The 26,336-nt window shown below is 35.3% G+C and overlaps 4 protein-coding genes across 4 annotated transcripts; 2 read left to right on the top strand and 2 right to left on the bottom strand.

Annotated features, from left to right (window-relative positions):
• Nucleotides 1–1,227: 1,227 nt before the first annotated feature.
• On the top strand, nucleotides 1,228–5,934 carry LOC120123000 (membrane-associated progesterone-binding protein 4-like). The gene is made up of 8 exons (XM_039142023.1): nucleotides 1,228–1,380; nucleotides 1,467–1,543; nucleotides 1,630–1,701; nucleotides 1,942–1,979; nucleotides 3,015–3,058; nucleotides 3,495–3,541; nucleotides 4,595–4,769; nucleotides 5,564–5,934. Exons 1-8 carry the CDS (start codon nucleotides 1,282–1,284, stop codon nucleotides 5,729–5,731), a joined length of 720 nt encoding a protein of 239 aa, XP_038997954.1. The 5' UTR covers nucleotides 1,228–1,281; the 3' UTR covers nucleotides 5,732–5,934.
• An 863-nt stretch (nucleotides 5,935–6,797) lies between these two features.
• LOC120123070 (protein NPG1-like) lies at nucleotides 6,798–12,825 on the top strand. The gene is made up of 7 exons (XM_039142067.1): nucleotides 6,798–7,123; nucleotides 7,203–7,316; nucleotides 7,410–7,488; nucleotides 7,629–8,839; nucleotides 9,828–9,972; nucleotides 12,285–12,577; nucleotides 12,625–12,825. Exons 1-7 carry the CDS (start codon nucleotides 6,965–6,967, stop codon nucleotides 12,823–12,825), a joined length of 2,202 nt encoding a protein of 733 aa, XP_038997998.1. The 5' UTR covers nucleotides 6,798–6,964.
• A 758-nt stretch (nucleotides 12,826–13,583) lies between these two features.
• On the bottom strand, nucleotides 13,584–15,981 carry LOC120123027 (protein DETOXIFICATION 41-like). The gene is made up of 8 exons (XM_039142045.1): nucleotides 15,604–15,981; nucleotides 14,970–15,514; nucleotides 14,776–14,862; nucleotides 14,636–14,692; nucleotides 14,314–14,552; nucleotides 14,080–14,198; nucleotides 13,900–13,986; nucleotides 13,584–13,821 (listed from the first exon to the last, which is right to left on the bottom strand). Exons 1-8 carry the CDS (start codon nucleotides 15,916–15,918, stop codon nucleotides 13,753–13,755), a joined length of 1,518 nt encoding a protein of 505 aa, XP_038997976.1. The 5' UTR covers nucleotides 15,919–15,981; the 3' UTR covers nucleotides 13,584–13,752.
• A 670-nt stretch (nucleotides 15,982–16,651) lies between these two features.
• LOC120122882 (auxin response factor 6-like) lies at nucleotides 16,652–25,072 on the bottom strand. Its single transcript, XM_039141925.1, has 14 exons — nucleotides 24,521–25,072; nucleotides 24,304–24,416; nucleotides 23,869–23,967; nucleotides 23,730–23,786; nucleotides 23,486–23,644; nucleotides 23,295–23,379; nucleotides 21,014–21,104; nucleotides 20,275–20,439; nucleotides 20,071–20,193; nucleotides 19,790–19,865; nucleotides 19,518–19,665; nucleotides 18,264–19,414; nucleotides 17,345–17,535; nucleotides 16,652–17,125 (listed from the first exon to the last, which is right to left on the bottom strand). Exons 1-14 carry the CDS (start codon nucleotides 24,561–24,563, stop codon nucleotides 17,005–17,007), a joined length of 2,622 nt encoding a protein of 873 aa, XP_038997856.1. The 5' UTR covers nucleotides 24,564–25,072; the 3' UTR covers nucleotides 16,652–17,004.
• Between the last annotated feature and the right edge of the window lie 1,264 nt (nucleotides 25,073–26,336).

Genomic DNA, 26,336 nt, shown 5'->3' with positions numbered 1-26,336 from the left:
TTAGTGAACCGACCAGAATCGCTAAACCGTTCAAATCGGACCGGCTGAAAACCGGAAAAAACTGAAAATTTTGTTTTTTTTTAAAAAAAAAATTAAACCAAACAACGTCGTTTGTTAAACGAGCCAAGTCGAACTCGAGTATTGCTGAGCTCGACTTGAACTTGAAAACTTTAAAAGTAAGCTCAACTCGACTCAAACTCACAAGCTAAAAATTATCAAGTTCAACTCAAACTCGAAATATAATATTGAAACTTGAACTCAAAAATGTTTGAACCAAAAAAAAATTTAGAAGCTCGATTGAAGCCTAAAATTCGAGTTTGATTGAAGTGAAAGAATAGTTCACTCAATGCTCACCAAAAGGTTCCATAATTTTAAATGTCAAATTACCTCTATTATTTATAGAAGTTAGTTGTGATGCTCTTTTATGTTTCTTAGCAATGTGGGATTATTTTGTTCTCATATTTTTACTCTTTAGACTTTTGGGATGCTCTTCTATGTTTCTTAGCAATGTGAAATTGTTTTTTTTAAATTAAACCAAACAATATCATTTTGTTATGATTTTTTTAACCCCAAATTTATTTTTTAATTATAGTTATATAATTATATTTATTATTTAATATGTTTTACCTTAAATATTATGTTGTAGTTAATTTGAATCATTTTGTTTCACTTGATTTTATGGTTTTTAACTTATATATGTTATGACTTGCTTTGAATATGACTTGTGATATAAAAAATTATTTTTTATTAAATATTTTTGGTATTTTTATTTAATTTTTTAAATAATTATGACGTCGTCCGATTCTTCCGACCGGTCGGACTAGTTCGACCGATTAAACCAGTGAACCGATAACATGACCGGTTCGCTAACCAGTCCAGTTCTGAAAACCATGGTGATAAGAATAAAACATATGATTGTATCAAATTGGTGGATTTGTTAACTGTTAGGTCAACTATTACATCAAATGTTGCTAACAGATGATTTAATTAACAATAATTAAGTATTTAATCGATTGATCATTCATATTATTTATCTTAAAATTTTATCAAAACAGAAATATCATATTAAATATTAAAAAAATATAAATATTATATATAATATTTCAAAAAATATAAATATTATATTCAATATTTAATCAAAGTACAGGTACTAAATATGACATTATGCCTTTCATCTTCATTTTCTTTTTCAAAAAAATATTTTATCAAAATACTCGTTCTTTGACCAAATCGAAGAAAATTGAAAACAAAATTTCAATTGAAAGCTCGGCACCGGAAACAATGGCATCGTCATCAAAGAAATTTATAACCTCTTCTATCTTGGGGTTGTCACTTCTGGTCGCTCTCATCGCTTTTATCCTCAAGTTTAAATCTTCACAGGTCTTCCCTTCCCTTCCCTTCCCTTTTTCATTGTTTCTTTCTCTCTAAGCTTTTGAAACTTGAACCATTTTCTCCTTTTTTTGCAGAAATTGTTCTCTGCTGAAGAGCTGGCTCTGTATAATGGAACTGATAATTCTCTACCCATACTCTTAGGAATTCTGGGGTACTTTCTTTTGTCTTATTCGTCATATTATTATTATATATAAAATGTTCTAAAATGCTAATCCGGATTGAATACTATGTGATTAGATCCGTATTTGATGTTACAAAAGGAAAGTCTCACTATGGTGTTGGAGGAGGTTACCATCATTTTGCTGGAAGGTTGGTTTGTTTTCTTTAATTGGATTTTGGGATATTCAAGTAGTTTATATTAATTATCTGTATTTGTTTCCTTTCAGATGTATGTTTACACATATTATCTGCTGATTAGTGTATATTACTTGTTCAAATTCAAGTAGTGTGTTCATTGTTGGCTATCTTCATATGCCGTTTGCATGCTTTCACTATATTTTCAAACTTGCAAACTGATTTCAATTTTTCTGTATATTCTTGATGATCCAGAGATGCCTCCCGTGCATTTGTTTCTGGAAATTTTACAGGTAAGCGTTGTGATCCTTCGGCTTAATTGTCAGAATGGTTTTGAGGGTTTTCAGTTGTAGTGAAAATGACTTAAATGCTGTTCAGAAAATCAAAGTGTGGAGTAAACAAGGAAAAATGATGCAGTGCGCTGACTATATCTTGTGAACTAATTCTGATTGTATATGCGTGAAAGCAAGATTTTAAGTCTTTTCTCAAGCTATAGAAAATCGGGAAATGGCTAATTATGGTTCTTCATTAATCAAATGACTGAATCAATGTACTTTTATTCCTAGCTTCACCATGAAATAAAACAGAAACAAATTTGAAGGAATTGATATTTACATATTCTTGCTAGTCAGTCCTGGATGGTTTGATGGTTGGTTAACTTTCACATATACATGGCAGTATTCAACTGAGGAGAAAGTCTCAAATGATAAAATCTAGAACCATATCTAGAAGATAATCATGTTATTAATGTTGCTTTCATAATGCTTGTGTCAATGACCATCTTCTATCAGGGTCATGAGAAACACGAGAGGGTTATATTTGTATAACAGCCTTTAATGCAAATAAAAAAGATGTCTGTAAAAGTTAGGACTGAATTCTTAGAAAGTCCGGAATCAGACGGATTAATGAGTTATGTTATAATAGATATGAAAATTGGGAACATTTAAGCACGTGTTAGATATATGCCTATTTTCTTCTTAATTCTTGTTAAGTTCTGTATGCTTGAGAAATTTAAATGTTTCATGCATACCAAATAGAATGTACTTCATGTTCATTCATTCCACATAGAATGAACTTCACTTCTAGGTTTAACCTCAGGTTATGATGTTAAATACAAACAAAACAGTGACTCAGTGAGGTTTGAAAAGTAATGAAGGTATGCACATACATAGCATGTCCCTTTGGTACCTATATTGACAAAATAAAAAAATAGTGTATAAAGTAATTCCCTTTTATAAAATATTACACATCTAATAGCTGCTATATAAAATTTCATTTTTTAGCTTTATAAATATATTTTATTTATTGTTTCTTCATTTTTCAAACAGGGGATGGACTTACAGATTCTTTGCGAGGTTTATCAAACACTGAGGTAATGATGTATTTCTCTTCCCTTTTAGATCTGCTGTTATATTTGTGCCCTTTCCTTTAGCCTACCTATCTCTCTGCAAGTTATTGGAGGTTAACCATTAGTCAGAAGCAAAAGAAAAACTACACTATAAAGAGGTGCTTAGGTTATTTTTTGGCATCTTCCCCCCCCCCCCCCCGACATTTAGATTTGTTTTTTTCTTACAAATAGTTTTAGCTGGCGTATTTGTCACTCATTTATTTATATGTATAATTCATGTTTCTTCACTGAATATCATGCTAGTAAATTACTTTGTTTTCATTTCTGTAACACTAATTTTGTACTTTTGAAAGATATAAGTACAGGGCAGGCCTCTTTGGTGTTTTTTACTCGTTCCTTGTCTAATTCCATATATTAGTCTTAAAGTTAATCTGTCTCATTCAGTTATTTATGTTTGTAGGTCCATAGTGTGGTTGGATGGCGAGACTTCTACTTCAGAAGCTACAAGTGAATCCCTTATTGCATTAGTTCTTCAATGAACACTTTTTTTGTCCTGATTTCTTTGTAAACTCTAGGACATTGATAAATTTGAATTAAAATCTATCAAGAAGAAAACGCATGTCTAACATGCCCCACGGATTCTTGAGTTCTAAAACCACTAAAGAACTAGTGTTCTCTACATTTTTTAAGCATCCAATTTAGGGCTTTAGGTTTGAGTGAATTTATTTCTCTTATGTGTTTTAGTGCAGGAAGCAATATCAATATGTAAAACACTTTAAGAAACTTGACAATGTTACTTAAGACTTAATATTTTAGTGCCATCCCCATGTTGACACAGCTAGACTTTGACAATGATATGGGAGTTGGATCAGATTTGTTGGACAGAGTTGGGGAACTTTGAAGACGATTAAACCAAATTAATGCCCCAACCGAAAGCTTTCTTCACCTTCTTTCTCCCCTTACCCATCAATTTCCTTCTCAATTAATTATAATCCTTGTCTATAATTCAAGTAATTCATACAGACACCGATTGCTTCCAGATATTATTAAAGAACTAGGATAAACAATTACAGCAGTGAAATTTAAAAATTCTGAAAAAGGATACTGAAAAGAGAAGAACAGAAGTGCTGAGATAACAGATGGAGGAACATTGTAGAACCAAAAAGAAAAAAGGAGGGGAAGAAGCCAAAAATAAAGGTCAGTACCGGAAAATCACGGGAAAAAGGGAACATCGAAAGGAGGAAGAATGGAACGTTTGTGTTTGATGAATCAGTCACAAATCCTATACCCTTGTTAGAGTAGTCATGATGACATGGGTGCTCTGCCAAAAATGCCAACCATAGCACGTAGGGAAAATCAGCTTCTTATTTCTATTTTGGATTGGATATGATTCTAGTTCCTTTGATGTATTTGGTGTAGATTCATTTTTTCTTCTCATTTGCCTCATTCTTTCTCTGTGTTGGTGCTTTCAGTCCAATTTTTGTCTTAGTATATGAAAGTCTAATCAGCTTTTCAGAAATTGTCAAAATGAATTGTAACGTGCTTGATTCTTGATTGCAGATTTGTTGGGAGGCTTGTGGGTCGCTACTATGATAGCCAAGGAAATCCAACAAAGTATCTAAAGGGAGCAGAAGCGAAGGCTGCTAGAGGAGCACAGCTCATGGAGAAACAAAAAGAAATGGAAGCTAAACAACCTAGTTGCAATTCAAGATGGAGTCAAGATGATGGAGGAGAGGTATGTGCCTTCACAGCTTTGAAATTGAGCTGGAAAACCTTCCAATTTAACTTTAGCAAAGTTCAGTAGCCTACTGAAAGTTGCACCCTGCTCTTACCTGCCAACAAAACTGGTTAATCTCCTTAAAATCCTTTTTGTTTCTTCTATAATATATGTAAAGTGAAAAACTGAATAAGTTAACCAGCTAAGTTCTGTCTAGACATGTCATAGAAGCATCAATAACGTGCAAGCTAATATCCCTAAAGCTCCAATGGCTCCTTTCCGCTTTTTTAAAACTAATTATTTCCTGAACCTCTCACATATAGTAAATATAGCTAAAAACTGTGATGAGAGATATCTAAGACGAACAAAGATAATGGAGCCTGCTAACATATGTTGTTGATTTCATAATATTGTAAAGAACTATTTCCTTGATGCTTCTTACTTTTAGTTTGAGAATACACTACTGGCATCATCACATGATTTTAAGCTATTATTGAGGTTCCAGAAATGGAGTGAGAAATGGTCAGAGCACACTTCTGCACACAAATACCTCAGATCACACACACGCTGACACACTATCATGTTTACATGTTCAAATCGTCCTCTTTTATGCAGTTATATTTGGCCCCTCTGTCTTCCTTTTTCGCTAACGAGTTGGTCTAATATCCCCCCCCCCACCACCAAATTTATGTTTTTCTTTAATTACTGGTATCTACTAAAATGAGCTGGTAGTTGTGTTGTTACCCAAATGATGAAACATTTCGAAGCATCTCTAAGTATCCTTGTGCTTTATATTGTACGACTTTCATCAGGTTTGGTGCGATAATGGCTTCCCGAGGTTGGTTCAAAGACCTTTAGAAATTGCACTGACGGGAAAGATGAGCAAGCGATGTGCCTGCTATAATGAAGATCAACTTGACCAGCCGGGGTTGGAGGTCTATAGCGGATGTGATTACCTTGCTAACAGATGCCGAGTTTAAATGACAGAACTTGAATAAGTCATTTGTATAGTTGAAGTTCGAGTCCCTTGAACTCCAGCCAACCTCTTTGAAGATATCCGATTGGCGAAAAGTGCGGCATAGCCATTTTCTGTAGTTGTTCCACTTCCTTCTATCCTCAGTATCACTGCACCAGAATTTTTGTTAGTTTATTGGATCATCTTTGGTACGTTTTGACTGAATTGAAGAGTTTTTATAACAAAATAGATGTGAATTCATGTATGCTATAACAATAAGTAAGAAGAATAAATAGGTATGTATTGTTCTTGGAAAAAAAAGACAATTTGAAAAATATAAGAAAGAATATTTGAAAATGAAGAGTAATGATGTTAAGAAAATTGTAATTCTTTTACTCGTACAAACTGAAATTATTTGGCATACACATCGAAACATACCTTAGGGTCTTACCACAAAGCTAGCTATTACCTCTGAATAGACACAAATGAGTTAAATATCGTATGAATTATTAATCACAAATCTGATAAGTTATCACACAAAGAGGTCAGTTATCCACAAAATTATTGCTGTTGGTGGTGGTAGATAGTTGCATCAGCACAAGTTGTAGTTGAAAGATATTCGCATACATGCATCAAATCATTGAATATTCATAAAGTCTCACACCACACAAATAAATGTCGAGCCGTTTATAGTTGTCTGTTTGAACAAAAATGAAATCTGAAAAACTTAACATGTCATTTATTTATTTTATTAAAATCAATCTATCAAAATTATCACGTAACACGTTTTAATTGATTAATTTTTTTAACAGTGTTAAAAAATGGGATAATAAAAATGATTTTTAAAAGAAAACTATTTAAAAAGTAATTTAAGAGATAAAACGATTAAAAAGTCGTATACTTTAAAAGGATAAAATCATAAAAGGAATTATATTTTTAAGGGGAAAATGAGCATTAAGCCTAATAATAAAAAGGATTAAACAAGTATAGGAATGGGAGGATAATTTTGTATTGTGAAGTTTGATGGTTTTTGGCGCTTATACTAAAAATAAATGGGAGGAATAAAGAGAGAGTGGAGTTTGGACCGCAAACAGATCCGAATCTCTCGTCTTCTCCTCGTTCACTTTGACTTTCTTTCTTCCTTTTTCTCTCTTTTGCAGATCCTCAACCCAACGCCAGCAATGATGCGTCAATGTCCAAACAATCTTCTTACGAAATAACTGACTTAATAATCAAACCAAATCGAAAATCTTAAACAATGGCCGATGATGAAACCCCACCAGATGGTCCTAAGGGACGACAGTTTTCTGCCAATGGGATTTCCATGAGTACAGCAGATGTCGAAGCCAAACTCGATCAGGGCAATATTCAAGAAGCTGAATCTTCTTTACGCGAACGCTTGTCTCTCAATTCTGAGGTTTTTTTTTTTTAAATGTTTGTTTTTGCAATTTTGGTTTTTGGGTGATCTGAGAATTGGGAAATTTTGGGCTTTGAAGGAAGCGAGGACTCTTTTGGGAAGATTAGAGTATCAAAGAGGAAATGTAGAAGCGGCACGCCGAGTATTAGATGGAATTGATCTGCAAGCTGCAATCCAAGGGCTGCAACCTTCCGTAATGAGAATTCTTATTCTAATTCTTCTCTTTCTTCTTCTAAATATATAGTTTTCTTCTTATCACAATGCTGGTGCTGATCGTGATTCGCAGAACCAACAAGCTGCCAAGCTCGTTCTTGAAGGGGTTTACTTAAAGGCCAAGTCGCTTCAAAAGCTTGGAAAGTTTACCGGTACCTGAAAATCTTTACAATTCACCTTCCTTTATGTTTGAATCTTACTTAGAAATTAGAATGGAAGGAGAGTTACCTCTCTTCCTTTTTTTTATACATCAGGAAAAGAATGTTGAATGTTGTTTTCATTGGTTTTGTAGAGGCTGCTAAGGATTGTACAAATGTGCTTGATGCTGTCGGGAAGATATTTCCTCAAGGAATATCTGATGCCCAAGTTGAGAGTCAATTGCAGGAGACGGTTAGTAAAGCAGTTGAGCTACTTCCAGAGCTTTTGAAGCAGGCTGGTAACTATCAAGAAGCAATGGCTGCTTATAGACGTATACTGCTCAATCCGTGGAACTTGGACAACGATTGCTGTGCAAGAATTCAGAAATCATTTGCAGTTTTTCTCTTGCATAGTGGGTTGGAGGCTGGTCCTCCTAGCTTAGGTGCTCAAGCTGATGGTGCTTATGTACCCAAAAATAATTTCGAAGAGGCTATTCTGCTTTTGTTGGTTCTTATGCAAAAAATTCACCAGGGCGTTATCCAGTGGGATCCATCTGTTATGGATCACTTAATGTATGCGCTTTCTTTATGCAGCCAAACTCACGCTTTAGCAAAGCAACTTGAAGAGCTCAAGCCTGGAGTATTTCATCGTACTGAACGCTGGAATTTCTTAGCTCTTTGTTGCAGTGGTGCGGACCGGAACAAAGCTGCCTTGAATATATTGAGAAAGTCTCTGCATATAAACGAAAAACCTAATGATCTCACATCATTGTTGTTGGCTGCCAAGATCTGTAGTGAGGATCATCATCTTGCAGCTGAGGGAGCAGGATATGCACAGAGAGCAGTCGATAATGCAAAAGGGGTGGATGAACATCTGAAGGGTGTCTGTCTTCGTATGCTAGGTCTTTGTTTGGGAAAGCAAGCTAACGTTTCTCCCTCCGACTTTGAAAGGTCCCGTCTTCAGAATGAAGCACTTAAATCTTTAGATTCAGCACTTTCCCTTGAGCAGGATAATCCTGATGTAATCTTTGAATTGGGAGTTCATTATGCAGAGCAGCGGAATTTGAATACTGCTTTGCGTTTTGCAAAGAAGTACATTGATATGACTGGTGGTTCTGTATTAAAGGGTTGGAGATTGCTTGCTCTAATTTTGTCAGCTCAACAGCGATTTGCAGAGGCTGCAATAGTCACTGATGCTGCATTGGATGAGACTGGAAAATGGGAGCAAGGACCACTGCTCAGGCTGAAAGCAAAATTGAAGGTCTCACAGTCGCAACCCATGGAAGCTATTGATACTTATCGTCACCTCCTTGCATTGGTTCAGGCCCAAAGAAAATCATTTGGTCATGTGAAACCTGATTCTCAGGTTCGAATCAAATATTTTATTTCTTAACTTGGCTTAAGTAATAAAAAGTTTTTTCATAATAATGTTTATTTTAATGTTTTTATGGTTGCTTTAGCTACATTTAAATGTCCCTAATGCAATATGTCAGCAGTAATAGTACCGTGTGGCATAGACTGTTACATTGCACTATTTCCATAAAAATCTGAGCTCAGTAAACCACTTTCTGTTGCTTGAATGATGAAGAAAGATTCTTATTTTAAGGAAAAATATGGCTAATCATTGTGCATTAATCATGTCGCTTGAATGATGAAGCAAGATTCTTGTTTTAAAGAACAAGTATGCCTAATCATTTTGCTTTAATTATATTACCAATTGAGATTTATGTTGGTTTTGAGTTTCAAACATCGAGGCATCAAGTTGTTTAAAGCTCTCCCTTGAAACAATAGTGAAAATGAGTTCACATAATTGTCTCGTGGAAGATGTTTTCCTATTCCTATCGCAGATAGCAGAACTAGTATCCCTTTTAGACTGACATTGTGCATGATATATGATGGTGACATGATTTGATAGAGGATAGAAATATGCTAGTTGAGGGATTAATTCATGTGGGACTTTCATGATTTTACTGATCTTATGAAAAAAAATATAAATCCAAACAGTGCACAATGGGAAAGCATGGGATCTAAACAAAGCACTGTCATTAAATATGGATCTATTTAATGGGAAAAAGGCTTCGTTTTTCACTGTTGTTTTTAGTTAAAAAACTCTCTATTGGAATTTGATGATATTGCTCTTTTCTATATTTGTTGCACTTATTATTTTTTACTGTTTCAAATACCTTGCTATTTTTGTTACATATATATTTTATTTTCTCTTTTCTCCCTTCATGCATAAATTCTGGGTTAGGCCTGCCCTTGAGAGGGTTAGTTGTGTTCTGTTGAGTGTTATAATTGTTTGATATTTTGGTTTTCATTGCTTCGAAATTAAACTTTATTATTTTTACTGATAGGTTGATGATAAAGTAAAAGAATATGAAGTTTGGTATGGCCTTGCAACTCTGTACGCTAGTCTTTCACACTGGAAGGATGTAGAAGTATGTGTGCAAAAAGCCAGAGAAATGAAACAGTATTCCGCAGAACTGCTGCATACAGAAGGCAAGATTTGAAACTTTTTTTTACTGAATGAGCCTTCTTTTTTTTTAATGAATTTTCGTGTCTATTTATTGGAGTAGATCTATACATTCAAGTCAAACTAACAGTTCTCATGTTGTAAATATCATAAGTGCTTTTGTGATGATGTATTGGCCGAAAATGTCCAGAACAAATAGATATAAAGAACGTAAAACTAGTCTCTTTCAGGATGCTTCTTCAGCATGATCACCAACCATTTTAAATGTCTATTCTTCTACTAGGGAGAAAACTATCCTCTTGACTGATGATGTCAGGAAGAAAATTTTAGGTTAAGTAATGTTGGCCTTCTTTAGAGCTCAGGTAAGTTAAAATAACCATAATAAATCCTTAGCAGTTGATTGAAGGGGGATTTTATCTCTTTCTGTCCAAACATTAGAAATCATATATTTTAAGCTGCAATTCTTTTTCTATTTGATGTTTGTATATTCAGAAGTTTATTCAAGTAAATAATAAAAATAAAATTCATATTTATGATTTAGAATGAGAAAATGGGGAAAAAAATCACACTCCACTTGGAATAAAATCATTTGAAACTGAATCATGTGTTTCTATATCCATGAACATGATGTTCTTAATTTTTCAGAAGTATTACTTTGTTTTTGTATCCAAAGTGCAACATTTTCTTTTGTGCCTCTAATTGCTAAAATGAAAAAAGTAAAAATGCTAAAGTAATTAACTCAAAAGAGCTTCAGTAATTCCATCTTTTCTAGAATGGTGGGAAAATAATGTTTAGACTTATTTTGGGTCTTTAATCTTGATCAGCCTTTATTTTAGGTCAAACAACTGTTTAGAATTAACTTATCCTATTTTGTAGGTTTTCATAACTTATTATCCCAAAATATTCAAATTTTCATCATTAAATTTTGTTTATGTGCTTAATTCTACCCTAGCTTAAGACATATCATGTGGTTGGCATGATTGCACCGCAATATAATATTTGGTCATGTAATGACTAGAGTCTAGAGGAGGGCTAGTGGTTACCCTATCAATGAAATGGAACTCTCTTCCTACTTATTTTTGCCCTTTTTTATCTTAAAGATTGTGATTGACATGGCTAATATAAACAAACTTTTCTTGGCTAAACTAAGAGCCCATTTGGTTAATTTGGCATCCTAGTTTGGTACAATTGAGGTTTACAGTCCTTATTGTTCAAAAGGCTAACTAAAGAATTTAAGAAAGAGATCTGGAGTGTTTAGTTTGTTTATGCGTTATGTCATTATGTATGGGTATTATATATTTTATGATCTTTGATTTGATTTCCATAATATCATTTTATTATTTCATAAAACTTGTTAGGTATATGACTATATCTGAATAAGTCTCACACCTTGTGGTTCTTACAATCATTGTCTAGGAAGTCGCATTTTGGGACATGAGTTCCTCAGAGATCAAGTTTAATAGAACCTTAATACCTGTGCCTTTGACAAAGTTGAGGGGATTTTTTCTTTAAATCCTATATATATTACTTCTTTTCCTAACAAAATAGAATCTTAAATTGCATCGTATTTTGTTTCTTTTGTTTCTTTCTTTGTTATGACATTTTAAATCTCAAGCCATCCTTGTTTAGAAATTGAAAAAAAACATATTTGAAACTTAGTTTGACTCTAATCTGAACATTCTTTCCATCTATCAACTCTTGTTCCACATGAGGCTACAAATGGTGCCTCTCAGATAGTTCTTAACGGTTTTTGCAGTGCTCTGAGTAAGAACATATCATTGAATGGTGGCTGATTTAGGAAACTTTTTTGTAGTTTGCAGTCTGCAACTCTGCATAGCATTGCTCAACATTCTCTAACTTGGTCTCAATTTTTTTATATTCTCATGAAGGATTTTAATTGCATTGCTTACCCAAGCAAGATGGAACGCCAGTGAATTCCAGGCTTTGTATATTATACTCATTTGATGCATATACAGTTGTTTTAATCCAAATTGTCCGTGGTCAGACTGAGCAGTTTTTTTGTCCAAGCACAATGGGCATCATTTCGGTTATAATGAAACAGAGTGAAGATTGTGCAATGTTCATTTTCTAAATGGGATTTTGTTAACAGTTAACTTTTCTTATTCTATTTTTTTCACTGCTGTTGATGTAGGAACTAAATTATTGATATTATTATTAAATATGTTGTGAATTTTAGCAAGAAAAGGTTTATGAATTGGTAAATGTTAAGAAAGGAACACTTGTGTAGAGTTTTAGCGAGAACTAAATGGGAGAAATTCCAGAATTCAGGTATTGATGTATTGCAATGGCATTAATGGTTTGTTTAACAATATTCCAGGTTTTGCGCACGAAGAACGTGGAGAATTCCATGAAGCATTGACTTCACATATCAATGCTGGTCTGCTAGATCCACATTTTGTACCATCCAAGGTACAGATTGGTGCATTGCTGGCCAAGATGGGGTCTGTTGCATTGCCTGTCGCAAGAACTGTACTCTCAGATGCATTGAGGATCGAACCTACCAACCGTAAAGCTTGGTACCACTTAGGTATGGTACATAAGGATGATGGTCGGCTTGCAGAAGCCGTAGATTGCCTCCAGGCAGCATCTATGCTTGAAGAGTCGGATCCTGTTGAAAACTTCAGGTCTATCCTTTGATTGGCCTCCATACTTTTCAGGTACTGGAATCTAATATATTCTTATTTTCTCTAATATTTGTTGTAAAATCTGTAACTGGAATGCTGGTTTCCCCTACATCTGTTCATGAGCAGCCTTGGCCAGACCATGACTCATACAGGGATGGCGCTTTTCCTGTTTCTTTAATTAATGTCATTGGTGTCACAAAAGGGGAGATCAAGCCAAAAGGAAATGGAATTTGAAAGGAAAAAAAGAAGGGGAAAAAATATAGCAGATGCTTGGGGTTAAAAAGTTGTAGGAAATGTAGTAAGGGGAGTTCACAAATGCCTCCTTTAATGGTGTTTTGCTTAGCATGCTTGATGACTATATTATATATATATACATATACATACAGACATAGTAAGGGGAAATATTGATTGTTCCATTTATCCATACTTTTTTTTGTTATCTATATTTGGTTGCTGTCTTGCTTGACGGTAAAATTGTATCGTCTTCCCCTTGAAATAAATTCCATTTATTTTATGAACATGAGTGTGATTATTTTCTGGCCAACAAAAATACCATCTATATTTGTTATATATATATATTGCTTCAAACTGTATCAGTTTAATCATTTTAGTCCAACTTTATTTTGGTGGGTAAGTCTCTTAGCAGAAATTTTTTGTATGCACAAGGACTCGAACTCGAGATATTGTTTAAGCGATATCAAATTGTTTACCACCGGAATCAACCCTTGTTGGTAGTTTCTTTTGAACTCAAACTTTTATTTTCTTAATTAAATTTTCCTCAGTATGACAGTAACAATAATGCATACTTAAGCTGACATTAACTCTTGTCCTTTTTTTCCTATGTCATCAAAAAACTCGAAGGAAATTATAAATAAAAAAAATTGATGTATCAGTAGAGACAAAAAGAAAAAGGCCTCAAAAAAAAAAAAATTTGCTATGTCATCAAAAAATTCATAGGAAATTAAAAAAAATAAAAGTTTAAGAGCCAAAAAGAAAAAACCCTCATTTTTTAATAGGTAATACATCATACTAAACTTGATGTATCAGTAGATGAGGATGTCTGATCAATCAACAATAACCTTTTTTTTTTGTGAATCAATAATCAGCCTTGTTGATTTGAAAATCTGGTATTATTCAAAGTGAAAATTGTAGGAAGTATTCTCATGCCGGAGCAGCCAAATCTGTCTCCTCGTTAGTTGAATCCCTCAATCGATCAGCAGCTTTTTCTACCTAAAAACACACACCATTTGTTAAACACATTTCAAGTATATGATTTGACTTGTTCTTGTTTAATGCAAAGTTCAATACCTCCTTGTTCCAATTGGTTCTGGCAGTAAGAATAATAAGAGTTGTTGTTTGCAGAAGGACTCCAATGATCATCCCCCACCAAATTCCCTGAACAGTTTCAGATTTGTACACCCAGTTTAGTGTTAATGGGGGGGGGGAAAGAAGAATTAAAAGAGATTTGGAGATAATCAATCAACTCACAGCTACTCCTAAACTAGTTTTGAAGCCAAGAACACATCCAATTGGGAGACCAATAATATAGTATGTTGCCAGGTTTACATATGCCACAATTGCTTGCCATCCACTCCCTATTGCCACTCCTGAAATTCCATCATAAACAAGCAATTGAGCGAAAAATCTCATGGTTTCAGTGGTAAAAGGAATTGCAGATGCTGTGATTCGATCACGATTTCAAAAGAATATGTTTTGTTTCACCTGAGAGTATCGGCTGGATGCCGTTTAGGAAAACGGAGATGGCAAGCAGTGGAGTCAAGTCTGAGACTGCTTCAATAACCTCAGAGTCGCTAGTAAATGCTTTGCTCAATGCAACCCGGAATACCAAGACTATTACACTGAAAACTGTACTGATCAATATGCTTGTCCCGTTCACCACAAAAACCGAGAATTTCGCTACCCTTGGATGGCCTGCTCCTAGCTCGTTACTCACTCGAACGCTGCCAGTGCCGAATAGAAAGTTTTATCAAGTGCCCAAAGTAATGAAATTATTTAGTTTTAAGCTTTGGTTGGTTTTGCAAACCTGGCAGCTGCACTGAGGCCTAACATGAACTGCATGTCCCAGTTCAGATAATTCATGCTGAAAATAAATGAACCGAGTTAGGAATTTTACCGAGTTTTCGAAGCAAAAATGTGAGTGAAACATAAGAGGCACTGGTGTACCAGATTGAAATGGAATCCAATGCTATAGTTGGATTAGTAAGGAGCCCTGATATTAGCACTAATCCTTGGCTGTACCAAATCTCCAAACTACATCATTTTAAGAAGAAAAATGAGTTTAAAGTAGCTCTGCAAAACCAATCCGATCCATTGATCGACGAATTTAATTTAAAGTCTAGAACAAAGGAGACACATACCAAAGCATAACAGCAGAAGCAACAGTGAGCTTGAAATAAGGCCACATTCCAGATAAGGCTCGAAGGGATAAGCCGGTCCAAGTGTTCTTACAAGAAGGGCTAAAAATGATAAAAACTCCGTTTATAATGACAAGAAACCACCAAGAGAGGCTCAGAGTAAGAGCTGCTCCGATTAGGCCGTAGTCCAACACAAAGACAACAATCCAAGTGAGAAGAATGTGCACCAGAAATACCCCAACCGCCATATAGGCCAAAGGGTTCACAATGTTCTGTGCCTGTAAGAACCTCTGCATCGGACAACTTACGGCGAACGCATAAATTTGAGGGATCAGACCTCGAGCAAAGACTTGGCCTTTCTGAGCTATGCTCTCGGTTTGGCCCATTGCTTGGAGGACATCGCCAGAGAACCAGTACAGAAATGTTAAAACAACTGCTGCTCCCAAGTGCAATATTATTGCTCTTTGGCAGATGATTCCCATTGCTGAATATTGCTTAGCCCCATAGGCTTGTCCACACACAGTTTGCACTGCACTGGCCATGCCTAACTGTAAGAAGAAGAAAAAAAGTCAAAATAGTTAGTGATAACATATGATACAAGTAAAATAGCTGGGAATTGTTGGAAAATGAAGAATACCATGATCCCATAGGCAAGACCCTGGATACCAACACTGGCAATGGAAGCACCGGCAAGCTCTAGAGCACCCAAATGTCCGGTGAACATTAAGGTAACAAAGCTGAGCATGTAATTGAAAATGGAAACTACTATAGAAGAACCGGATAAAAGCCAAAGAAGCCTGGACTCCCATACCACAAGCCTCTGCCACCATCGAAGTGCGACTGGCCTGTGCTGCAGGAACTCTTCGATCGCGGCAGATGATATATCCGGTATGTGAGAATGCGACTCAAGACCGAGTAGCAATGGTTGATACTCCGGAGCAACTGAACCCATTGTGAGACCACAGCAACTAACTAAAGAATCCAGCAAAGATTATTGTTTTTCTTTTTCCTGAAGTTTGACGCTTTGAAATGTAGTATACAAGTAGAAGTAAAAGCCAATATATTTAAACTAGTTGGTTTGTAGCATTGTAATTAAAGTAGTTAACTACCATTCTTTTTGGATAGATCAAAGAGAAGAGTAGATAAAGCTAACAAATTTGTTAACCGTGTTAGTTTCTGTGGAAGTGCAGGTATGGTCAAATGTTGTCAAGGGATCATTATCTTGTTCGGATTTTGAGGTTTTCGTTGCCATATTAAATGCTGATGAGTTAGGTGGTCCACAATAGCACGTGCACCCAATAATGTACTTTTCTTTTATTTGCCTTGGCGATAAACGTAAAATTTTATACTATGAACGAATTTATAATATTTTCAAAAATTAAATTTATAAAATTTTAAAAAATAAAAAACATATTATTAATAAAAAAATTAAAATTTTAAAGAACGATTATCCGCACCTCAATCCATCACAGCCTCCAACTATTTCCCTAGTCCATGCTGTCACTTTTGGACTTCACGTATGTCCATTAGGGTGCCCACGTCATAGACCATGAATCAATGTTCATGACACGTATTTGTTTTCTAATTTGAAGGAAAATTAATATAATAAATCTGCAATACAAAAGTTCTAGAACCTCCCCAAGATACAGTCAATACATCTAATGCTAATTAGAGATTCAGAAATAGCTGCAAATAAAAAAAAGACTTGGTATAGATGAAATAATAATGTCATAAAAAGTGTAGACGATAACAATACTTCTGATAACATATTACAATTATTATACCTAATAAAACTTGTGCTCTTAAGTAGGTTAATAATGCCAAGTTACAGGGATCTCCTACTATAATTTACACCGAGTAGATTTTCAACACACAAGCTTTAACAGAAAAAAAAAAAGTACAACACTCATTTTCAGCTCCCTGAATTCAGCCTTGAGGAGCATTTCCCTTCAGCATCCAAGAGTCTCATAGATTGAATTCTGTTACCAGAAACTTCTATAACTTCTGTCCGCTCATGTAGTCAACGCGGCGGTTGAGGCTATTGATGGTGGTTAAGCATTAGGCTTGGATCGGAGGGGGCAGGATTCAGACCTTTCCCCATTTGTTGCACTTCACGTGGAGATAGTATCTTGATATACCACACATTGTTCACAAATTCCCTGATTATCACAAAACATTTAAACGAGAAGAATAAGCCACCAAAAAGCCAAGAGTTCACAAATTCCCTGATCATCACAAAACATTAAACAAAATCATCGCTCTCCTACTTGTCTGAAATTTGGTGCAACAATTCTGAAGTAAAGAATGCTCTCCATCACTATCTTAACAGTCTCACTGTCAGACAATTATTCAAAAATAAATGGTGGTTTGGAACTTACTGCCAAGGGTCATCGCCAAGGAGAAGAATATCATTCTCCTTGTCAACAAATACAAGCTGCCAGCCTGATCTCAGAGGGTCCTCTAGTTGGCCTTCGAGACCAAACATTCGAGCGAGCTCACAGCGCAGCTCATTATAGCTGCTGAACTTGGAAATATCCAATGAGCGCCCAAAGGACCCCGACTTGTGAACCTATCAACAAGAAAAAGATCAAAAACCATGAGAATCACACTGGATCAAGAATGTTGAATTATGTCCAGATGTTTATGCTTCTATTGTTAAAGATATTGTTGATAGAATTGAAGCTTTTGAAGGTGTTGTTAGATTGGTTAATAGGACAGCTAACCTAGAGGTAGATGCCCTAGCTAAGGCTGGAATAGGTTGATTTATGTGTTGTTGTTTAGGGATGTTTTTTGGTTTTCTACTTCCTATTAACGGAGTTATATGGTGTTGTAATTCCTATATACTTTTTATGATATTAATGAAATTCTAAAGCACTCTTTTCCTCCTTCCGCTGATTAAGGAGCTTTTACGAGCTCCATTAATCATGAAGGGGGTTTTTAACGAGGCCTACTATTCTTATAAAAAAAAAAGAATCACAAGCCACTAGAGAAACTAGACATAATCCTGTAATTAGCTTTTGAACTAAATAGAAAGTCTCCAATACAATATCATCAATACACAACACTCCATTAATTACATGTTTCAGAGACAAATAAACCAGTTTTACTTTTCAGCCAAAATAGCAGAAGAACAGTAGCTTTATGAGCGACAGCCTCCGAAGTCCGCATGACATGCTTTGCCTAGTCTAATGTGAGCCTCAGAGTGATTTATTCTTCACAACCAGATAAGACAATTCACATATATTTCACATCTAAAAATAATCAGACATTTGCAAAGACTAAGAGAAGTACTATCACCTTAACAAAGGTTCCAGTTGGAGGGTTTACTTGGTCCACATATTCAGAAGACTGCAAGTAACCCGATTCATCCACACAACTTGAGGTAGTCATGTCTGAATTAAGAGGAAAATCTGTGCCAGAAGCACTTGTGAAATTTGAAGCAGCATATGGCAGAGACAATGAATCGTTTTCATTTCCAATATTTTTCAGGTTTGTCATCCCATTCTGCAGCATAAGAGATGAGGAATCAATGCTAACCCCAAACAAAAAATTGTTTTGTGGATCAGCTGAACCGTGGTAAGCAGAATACTCTCTTCCAGGAAATGGAGGTAATAAGTTAGAAAGTATATTTGACTGTGCAGTTCCTAGCTGTTCAACCTGGGGCAGTACATAGTTAGCAGGTTCAGATGAAAGCTGTGGTTCAATAGATGCTGGCTTGGACAACAAAGCAGAAGAAGAGATAATTGGGTTTGATCCATTCAAGTTGAGTAAATGGGAAGCTCCAGCATGGGATAATGAACCTAAGATACTTTGCATTGATGAAACATTAGATGTAGCTAGAGAGTTCCCAAGATGATCAGAAAGTATCTGCCGCTGGCATTGTGAAGCAACAGCTGACAGAGATGAGGACTGGGCCTGGCTGGCTGATACTTTAGGAAAAGTAGGGATCGCATTCGAAATGTGCTGTTGATCAGACATATGTGGTGGTTGAAGTGTTTGTGGGGACTGTTGCTGCTTCTGCTGCTGTTGTCGCTGATCATTATATGAATTGGAACGCTGCAACTGCTGCAGAAGCTGAACCTGAGAAGCAGTCTGATTCTCCTGAAAACCCTGAAGAAAAGCATTTTGTGTTTGAGACTGCTGCAACATCTGCCTCTGAATTAGGGCAGGCGACCCATTGGACGTGCTCTGTGATTGCTGTAATTGCAAGAGAGATTGAGAGCCTATTTTTGATGAATCAACTGTTCTCATTTCCTGAAATGCGGCAGCAGCCATTGCTTGGTAAAGATCAGGTTGGACACCTGGTATTGAAGAAGTATCAAGCCTTGGCTGCATCCAGGGTGATACTCCAAAACCTTGGAAGTTTAAAGACTGAAGTCCTTGATCCCCAACCCCTCCTTGAAGCCACATCAGTTGGGAATTGATGCCCATATCACCATCTTTGAAAGCTGGCAACAAACTAAACTCATTCAGAACAGAAAAGGAAAACCCAAATTTTCAGGTAAAGAGGTCATGTAATTCCAATCAAACTTGGCAAAGATTCCCGCATACCATGGAAAGTGGGTACCGCAGACGGCCATGGTCGCTTCAGACGCAGGGGGAAGGGTGATGAGTACATGGGAAAGGTTGTTAATGGTTCAATCTCCCACAAGGACACTCTTGGTTGCTTCTCTCCTGCAGTGGATTCATCCCAGCCAACCTGGGATGTAAAGTAACTCTTTCATGTCAGATTCTAGTGAACACATTGCCTATTTAAGGGGTAAAAGAAGGGAAGAATATGATATTGAGAACTAAGATCATGCACACAGAAACTTCAAACAAACCTTAACAGAGCGCCAATGCGAATTTGGCCAGCGAACAGGATCAAAGTCACTAATGCCAGTTATTGTACCCATACATCTGATAAAGCACCCAAATTAACATCTGATTAATTTGCCAATGATACTACAATCAATTGACTGATAAAAATAGAAGTATTTACTTGATTTTTTTTATAAAAAAAATAGAAGTAATTACTTGATTTAAAAAAATCAAAGTTTCAGAAGGAAACACCATAAAATTTAAGCAATTCCCAGAAGTAAGAAAACATTTAGAGTAGACTCACCGGCGGACACTTGACTCTTCCGTCTCAAATAGCATTCTAAACTGCATGCCTACAGAAACCCGGGTGTAATAGACTGCTTTAACATACTTGGCAAGAGGGATGACAAACTCTGAAGGACTAGCCCTGTAATCAAGCCACTGTAAATGAGCAAGATCTCATGTTGGAATAGGATCAATATTTTTCAATTACTATTAAGTAGTTGACCTAGGGTTATAAAAGATAGTGAAACGGCTGTTTGTTGCAGCTGCATGAGCTGCTGCAGCAAGAAGGCCAATGTGCATGCTATCACTTGATAAAACAGACGAAGGCATAACAGCCTGAGGACGATTTGCTCTGCGGATACCCAGCAACAATTGATTCTTCTCATTCCTGATAGAAGAAAACGTGTAAAAATAAAGTCAGAGATAATCGATTAGCAAGCTCACAGATTAGTAGCAAAAAGAGAAAAAAGCAGCAAAACTCGAAAACCAGCCCCAAGCTCAACCCAACCTGATTTGACCAAGAGAAGTCATCTGAATGATGCAAACTAAATTGGTTTGACTTCAAAACTAAACAATGTGGATTCCCAAACCCCAGTGATAAACCCAAACCAAAAATTGAACCTAATTTTCCCAATCCAGTGTGATTGAATCCACCCCACCCGCCACCTCTACTACACACAAGGAGGATGCATAACAATAAGTTCATCCCTTTAGAAATGAGAAATAGAATGGAATACTTTATTGTAGAAGATATATGCATATACCCAAAAACAATGCCGTTCATGAAATTGTTGCTGCCAAACTGTCTAAGCAGGATAATTTTACTAGATTGTCTCAAACAGCATCACAGATTTAACATCTATTAGCAGGATACTTCTCCAGCCAATCACAGGAACAAAGGTACTTTGATTACCAACAAAATAATTATAAATAATACGTGGAAGACAGAAAACCCAATTTACCATAAAAAAAGAACAGAGTCACCAGCAACAAGTCTCTTAGCACTGACAAAAACACTCCACCCTGTCGTAAGAAGATGTCTTTTTGGCTGGCCTGCATATGAGAGAATACATAAATTGATAAGAGTTTTTTTACACCCGTTGAAATTCAAAACCCTTGCATCACACAAGAAAGCATATATATCCCTCAAAATATGAAAAACAATTGCCAAAAGCAGTTCCCAGTGTCCTACAGAAAATGCTACATTCCAAGCTTTGAATCTGAAAATATTCCTACAGGAACTAGCAAAATTGTTAATTCTTAATTAACAGGCAAAAAAGTAGCGATGTAATTCCATTTGATAATTACTTTTTCCAGAACCAAGGGGTGCAGGGGATCAATTATTCCATTAACACAACTTTTGTGGACGCTTAGTGGAAGTTGTTAGATAGGACTCTTGGGAGAAGTTGTTAGGTAGGTCTCTAGGAATAAAACAAGTTTTCTTATGTGTGTTAGAACTCTCAAAATAGAATTTGTTTTTAGTAAGACTATATATATGTTGGATCTTTTCGCGAATGAAATGACAATGAACCTCAATGTGTTTCGTACATTCATGAAGGACTAGATTTGAAGCAATGTGAAGTGCAGCTTGATTATCACACCATAGCTTTGCAGGAACTGAAACCTTAATTCTTACTCCATTGAGGAACTGATATACTCATGATTTTACACAAACTTGATCATAGCTTTGTATTCTACTTTCACACTTGATCATGACCACATTTTATTTCTTAATCATACATGAAATCAAGTTTCCTCCAATAAGCGCACAATATCCTAAAGTAGATCTCCTATCTTTCTTATATCATGTCAAATCCGAATCTGAAAAAACATTCAATCCTAGAATGACCAAATCTCTTCAAGGATTGTTGCCTAACCTAATTCAATTGCTGTTGCTGTTGTTTTGATTGAAGTTGAGATTGAATTGAGCTTATTATATCGTCATCTATCCTAATTCAAGCTTGAGGACAAGCTCTTTTACCACGAAGGGGAGTATTGTTGTGGACACTTAGTAGTTGTTTAGTAGGACTCTTAGAATAACAAAAGTTTATGTGATTCTGTTAGGACTCTTAAAATAGAATTTGCTTTTGAGACTTAAGGTAATTTGATATATTTCTATGATTATTGTCAGAAACAATCTTAACTTAAAGGGGCGTATAGAATAATAAACCTTGATAAAACTTTTATGAAAAACCCTACAATGATTCAGGTCTCTCTCTAACGAGTCCTAAGATTTCAATCACCCTATGACACGAGCCTATTCATGTATACTAGTAACGTCACCGCAATTCCATTCCATACAACATTTGATCTTCTCAGATACATCCATATTAGAAATATCCCCAATAACCCATTTAAGTCTTCAAATGTCATTCTAATAGAAATACTACTAGATAAATTGACCATCATTAGCCAATAGTTAAGCTTTCATTAATTGTTTTAAACAAAAACCTTTACAGCTAATTAATCTTGACAATCCCTCATAGTTCCTAAGAGAGGAAAAGGACTTAATCACATCAAAAGCACAACATGAAGCACTTAAAGACGATTGACCTTTCCAAAATTGCCAAAAACAATGGCTATTCCTATCAAACAAACGCATTCACTATATTTAAAGCATATATAAAAAAAAGCACTTGGGTCATTTTCTTTCAAAATTTTCTCACACAAACATGAACCAAAATTTTGAGAAGACCTAGAAAAATTTAAGCATTTGCAAGGTGAAAAACAGCACACACTTGCCAAACAAATAGTTATTCTCATGCAATGAAATTAAAAAACAAATACATCCAACAAAAGAAGGAAACAAAAAGAAAGAATTAACTATAATATCTTATTAAAATTTCCAATTCAATTTTTTTCTTATCCATCATAAATAACTAGTTTCACTTTGTAGGATTTGCATATTAGCTAGGCTTTAAAAAATTATCTAAACCCCAGCACCAAAGGCTCTTAGCCACAATATAATCAGACCAATAACTGATGCAGAATATTGAAAGGATATAAATGAGGTCATCTCGTAACTTTTAGGAACAACTACGCAAAACACCCAAGGGCTAAAGAAATGTTACGGCACCTTCAAAATGAAATCAGCAACTTATTCAAAATGTATATGAACTAAGCAAAACACAACATTAATTGAAGTCTGATGACAAATTAAACAACAAAAAACATGATGATTTGAAACTTCTCTTAGAGATATTGTGGAACATGGCATTGGAAAAAGTTGTTTCAATCACTCACCACGAAATACATGCCTAAATTTCCACTCATTTTCATGAAGATCCCGCGCAATTAGTTCTTGAGCAGGAGGTTGCAGGGTGTAATCCTGAAGGTACAATAATATTTAAAGAGAAAAAGATAACGAGTCAAACTAGTTCAATTAAAACCAGATGTCATTGAACTGAATTGCTTGTAAACCTAAGAAAACATACCAGGGGAGGAAAGACTTTTTCAGCAGCCCGACGAGGAACAGAAAACCCTCCATGAGTGCTTGTGTCACTTGCCGTCAGTGTTTTACAAAAATAATTGGTCGGCTGTTTGCTGGGAGTACCCAATTCACCAGGCAGTAAGTACACATTCTTTTTCTCTTGCTACAACAAAGCTTTCAAGTCAAGAAGGAAAAAATGAAGAGACTAGCAAGCACTAAATCTCCAAACAAGGTCCAAGTTCTCATACCGGACTCAGAGGTTGCAAGGTCATTTGAGCATACACTTCATCTGTTTCAACATCAGCCTGTACTTGAACAAACACTTTAATAAGCAACCAACTAAAAATTCCATAAACAGAGAGTAGTCTAGGCAGTTATTTAACTTACATGCATAGTCAAATTGTGAAGCTGACAGATAAGTTGTGGGGGTAAGCTCGGATAGTTTGGTATATGAGCATCTACTTCCTTGCTGGTTGAAGCAGCAACCTGCAGAGGGAACCATAAACACCAACACACAATGAAATAATAGAAATATACAGTTCCTCATAGAACGCTCTTGCCAGTTAGAAGCTTCAGCTGTTCACTCACCAATTCATGCATTAACAACTAGACTGCAATGAAGAAATTCAGCAAAACTGAAATGGCAGCTTAAAGGAAGTTCTATTACACGTTTCCAAAAAAAGGTTTTGACATGCTCATCATAGCTTCAAATTCCACATTGTCCTTAAAACTCGTGCTAATCGAACTATTTTCTTGAGTAAAAAATGGAGATATATAACCAAATGTGAAAGAAAGTATGAGAAACGAGAAAGGTGTGGCTACCTGTTCACTGTGACCTTGGGGAAAATATACAACACGGCTTCCAACAGGCGGCAGAGACACCAGAGGACCCGCACATGCATGCCACAGCTCAGAATTCAAACATTTTTTCTCCCCTATAAAAAAGGTTTTCACCACTACGTAATTTCGAAAATTTATAACCTAGTGCAACTTTATACTTTAAGGAAAATACTTTAAAAAAAGAGCTAAAAACAGTTACCTTCCTCGGTTTGCTGACTAAACCCTGATGAAGAGAGTCTCATTCTTCAAATCTCAAAACACAAAAAAGGGTTTCTTCTTTCTCAAATAATACCAAAGAGAAAAGGAATGGTTGAAAAGGAAAACACAAACAACCCTTGTTACTGAAGTATATTCGGGAGACGTACAACAGCCATAACTACAAGGAAAAAGAGAACTAACCCACCCCCACCCCCTTTCTCCACCAGACGCTTCTCAACCTAAGTTAAATCAACATCCCAAAAAACAGGGAACAACCCTTTACTCAGAACGGCCTCATGGAGCTCAGATCTTGCTTCTTTTAAACATTTAAAAGCACCCCAAGCCTCCGAAGCTAAACTAAAACCTAGCTTTCTTCTTCACTCAGATCTCCACATTCCAAAGCTTTTCCAAAAGTAAACTAGTATCTAACCCCACCTAAAGTGTCCCTCTGCCCCTTATTACTGGAGCTGCTCAGTTGAGTTCGGGAAGTAGAAAATGACACTTCTTAATTACTTTTGTTTGGAGGTATTTTTAGAGAGAGAGAGCAAGTGAAAGCCTGGACAGCAGCTGGAAGTTAGAAAGAAAATATATAAACGATGCCTACCTTCTTTCTTTATTTAGTACATAGTGCAAAATCAATTTTCTTTTTTTTTTTCACTTAATTGTTTTATTAAAAGTAGGCTTCATACAAATAAGTGTTTTAATTATGTTTCAAAAATTAAAAATAGATATTTAATGTTTTTTTATTATATTTTTAAATGTCACGATGGTTAAATTTTGACTATTATTTGACACGTATTATTCTCGTATTTTTTTTTAAATTTTTTAAAAAAATACAAAATATATTATTAATTTAAAAATTTTAAATTTTTTTGAAATGTCAAAAAAAATCCTTGAAACTCTAAAATATTTATTTCAAATCCCTAAAATTCTAAAATCTTTCATTTCATCTCTCAACCAGCAATCACTGACCGCCTTCGAAATCATCAAATGGGTATTGTCGCCAGACTTTCATTATCAATCATCCCTCTTATCATCGTTCGAATCTCCCTAAATTTATAAATCTCTAAACTTAAAATCTTAAATCTAAAATTAATGGGCGAGGAATTTAACTTATATTTAATCCTAATGGTTTAGACTAGGGAAGGGAGACTGGCGGCGACAATGACCATAGGTGACCTTATTCGTCGGTTGTGTCATTTTTTTCCACCATTTTAACAGATTATGAAGCTGTTGCGGGGGAGCTGCTGTAGGGGCTGCGGGGGAGCTGTTGTAGGGGAGGCAGGAGAGAAGGGGGACGAGGTGGGAGGTGGGAGGTGGGAGGTGGGAGGTGAGGGTGAGGGTGAGGTGAGATCCACTTTTTTCCTAAAAATGATATTTTTAATATTTTTTTTAAAGAATAATATTTTATTATTACAAAATATAAAATATAATGGTAGACACTTAAAAGTATAATTGAGAAAACGCTCAACACATGTTTTTAGTAAATATTTCTTTAGGTACTAAAACATTTTTCAAAACATAGTTTAGACAGTTATTTTTGTATTAAGCATTAAAATTATAATGATATTTTTTTATCTTAATCATTATTTATTAAAATATTAACAATTATATCTATGTACATTTTTTTTTTGTTTTTAACTTTTACATAAATGTTAATTCTTCAAATATAAATAATTCAGTGTTGCTTTTTAAATTTAAGATCTAAAACAAAATTTATAAATATCACTTTATCTTAAAATATATTTATCGTTTTAAAACTATAATTAATAATTTTAAAAATTATTATTATTCTAGTGATAGATTAATTTTACTTA

The sequence above is a fragment of the Hibiscus syriacus genome, unplaced genomic scaffold (genome assembly GCF_006381635.1).
Source record: "Hibiscus syriacus cultivar Baekdansim isolate YM2019G1 unplaced genomic scaffold, ASM638163v2 tig00110388_pilon, whole genome shotgun sequence".
Taxonomy (NCBI): Eukaryota; Viridiplantae; Streptophyta; class Magnoliopsida; order Malvales; family Malvaceae; genus Hibiscus; species Hibiscus syriacus.
Note: the sequence above shows the minus strand (reverse complement) of the source record. Positions and strands in the feature narration are given on the sequence as shown.

Bases quoted from the DNA above. Each gene is read 5' to 3' on its own strand.
- LOC120123000 (XM_039142023.1), top strand. From the start codon at position 1,282: ATGGCATCGTCATCAAAGAAATTTATAACCTCTTCTATCTTGGGGTTG. The intron at 1,544-1,629 runs GTACTTTCTTTT...CTATGTGATTAG, and splicing joins ATACTCTTAGGAATTCTGGG to ATCCGTATTTGATGTTACAA. The intron at 1,980-3,014 runs GTAAGCGTTGTG...TTTTTCAAACAG, and splicing joins TGTTTCTGGAAATTTTACAG to GGGATGGACTTACAGATTCT.
- LOC120123070 (XM_039142067.1), top strand. From the start codon at position 6,965: ATGGCCGATGATGAAACCCCACCAGATGGTCCTAAGGGACGACAGTTT. The intron at 7,124-7,202 runs GTTTTTTTTTTT...TGGGCTTTGAAG, and splicing joins GCTTGTCTCTCAATTCTGAG to GAAGCGAGGACTCTTTTGGG. The intron at 12,578-12,624 runs GTTGAAAACTTC...CATACTTTTCAG, and splicing joins TGCTTGAAGAGTCGGATCCT to GTACTGGAATCTAATATATT.
- LOC120123027 (XM_039142045.1), bottom strand. From the start codon at position 15,918: ATGGGTTCAGTTGCTCCGGAGTATCAACCATTGCTACTCGGTCTTGAG. The intron at 14,693-14,775 runs GTACACCAGTGC...ATTTATTTTCAG, and splicing joins TTGGATTCCATTTCAATCTG to CATGAATTATCTGAACTGGG. The intron at 14,553-14,635 runs GTTTGCAAAACC...CGGCACTGGCAG, and splicing joins GGCCTCAGTGCAGCTGCCAG to CGTTCGAGTGAGTAACGAGC.
- LOC120122882 (XM_039141925.1), bottom strand. From the start codon at position 24,563: ATGAGACTCTCTTCATCAGGGTTTAGTCAGCAAACCGAGGAAG. The intron at 23,787-23,868 runs GTAAGTTAAATA...GTTCAAGTACAG, and splicing joins TTCACAATTTGACTATGCAT to GCTGATGTTGAAACAGATGA. The intron at 19,415-19,517 runs GTATGCGGGAAT...GTTTGTTGCCAG, and splicing joins TGCGGTACCCACTTTCCATG to CTTTCAAAGATGGTGATATG.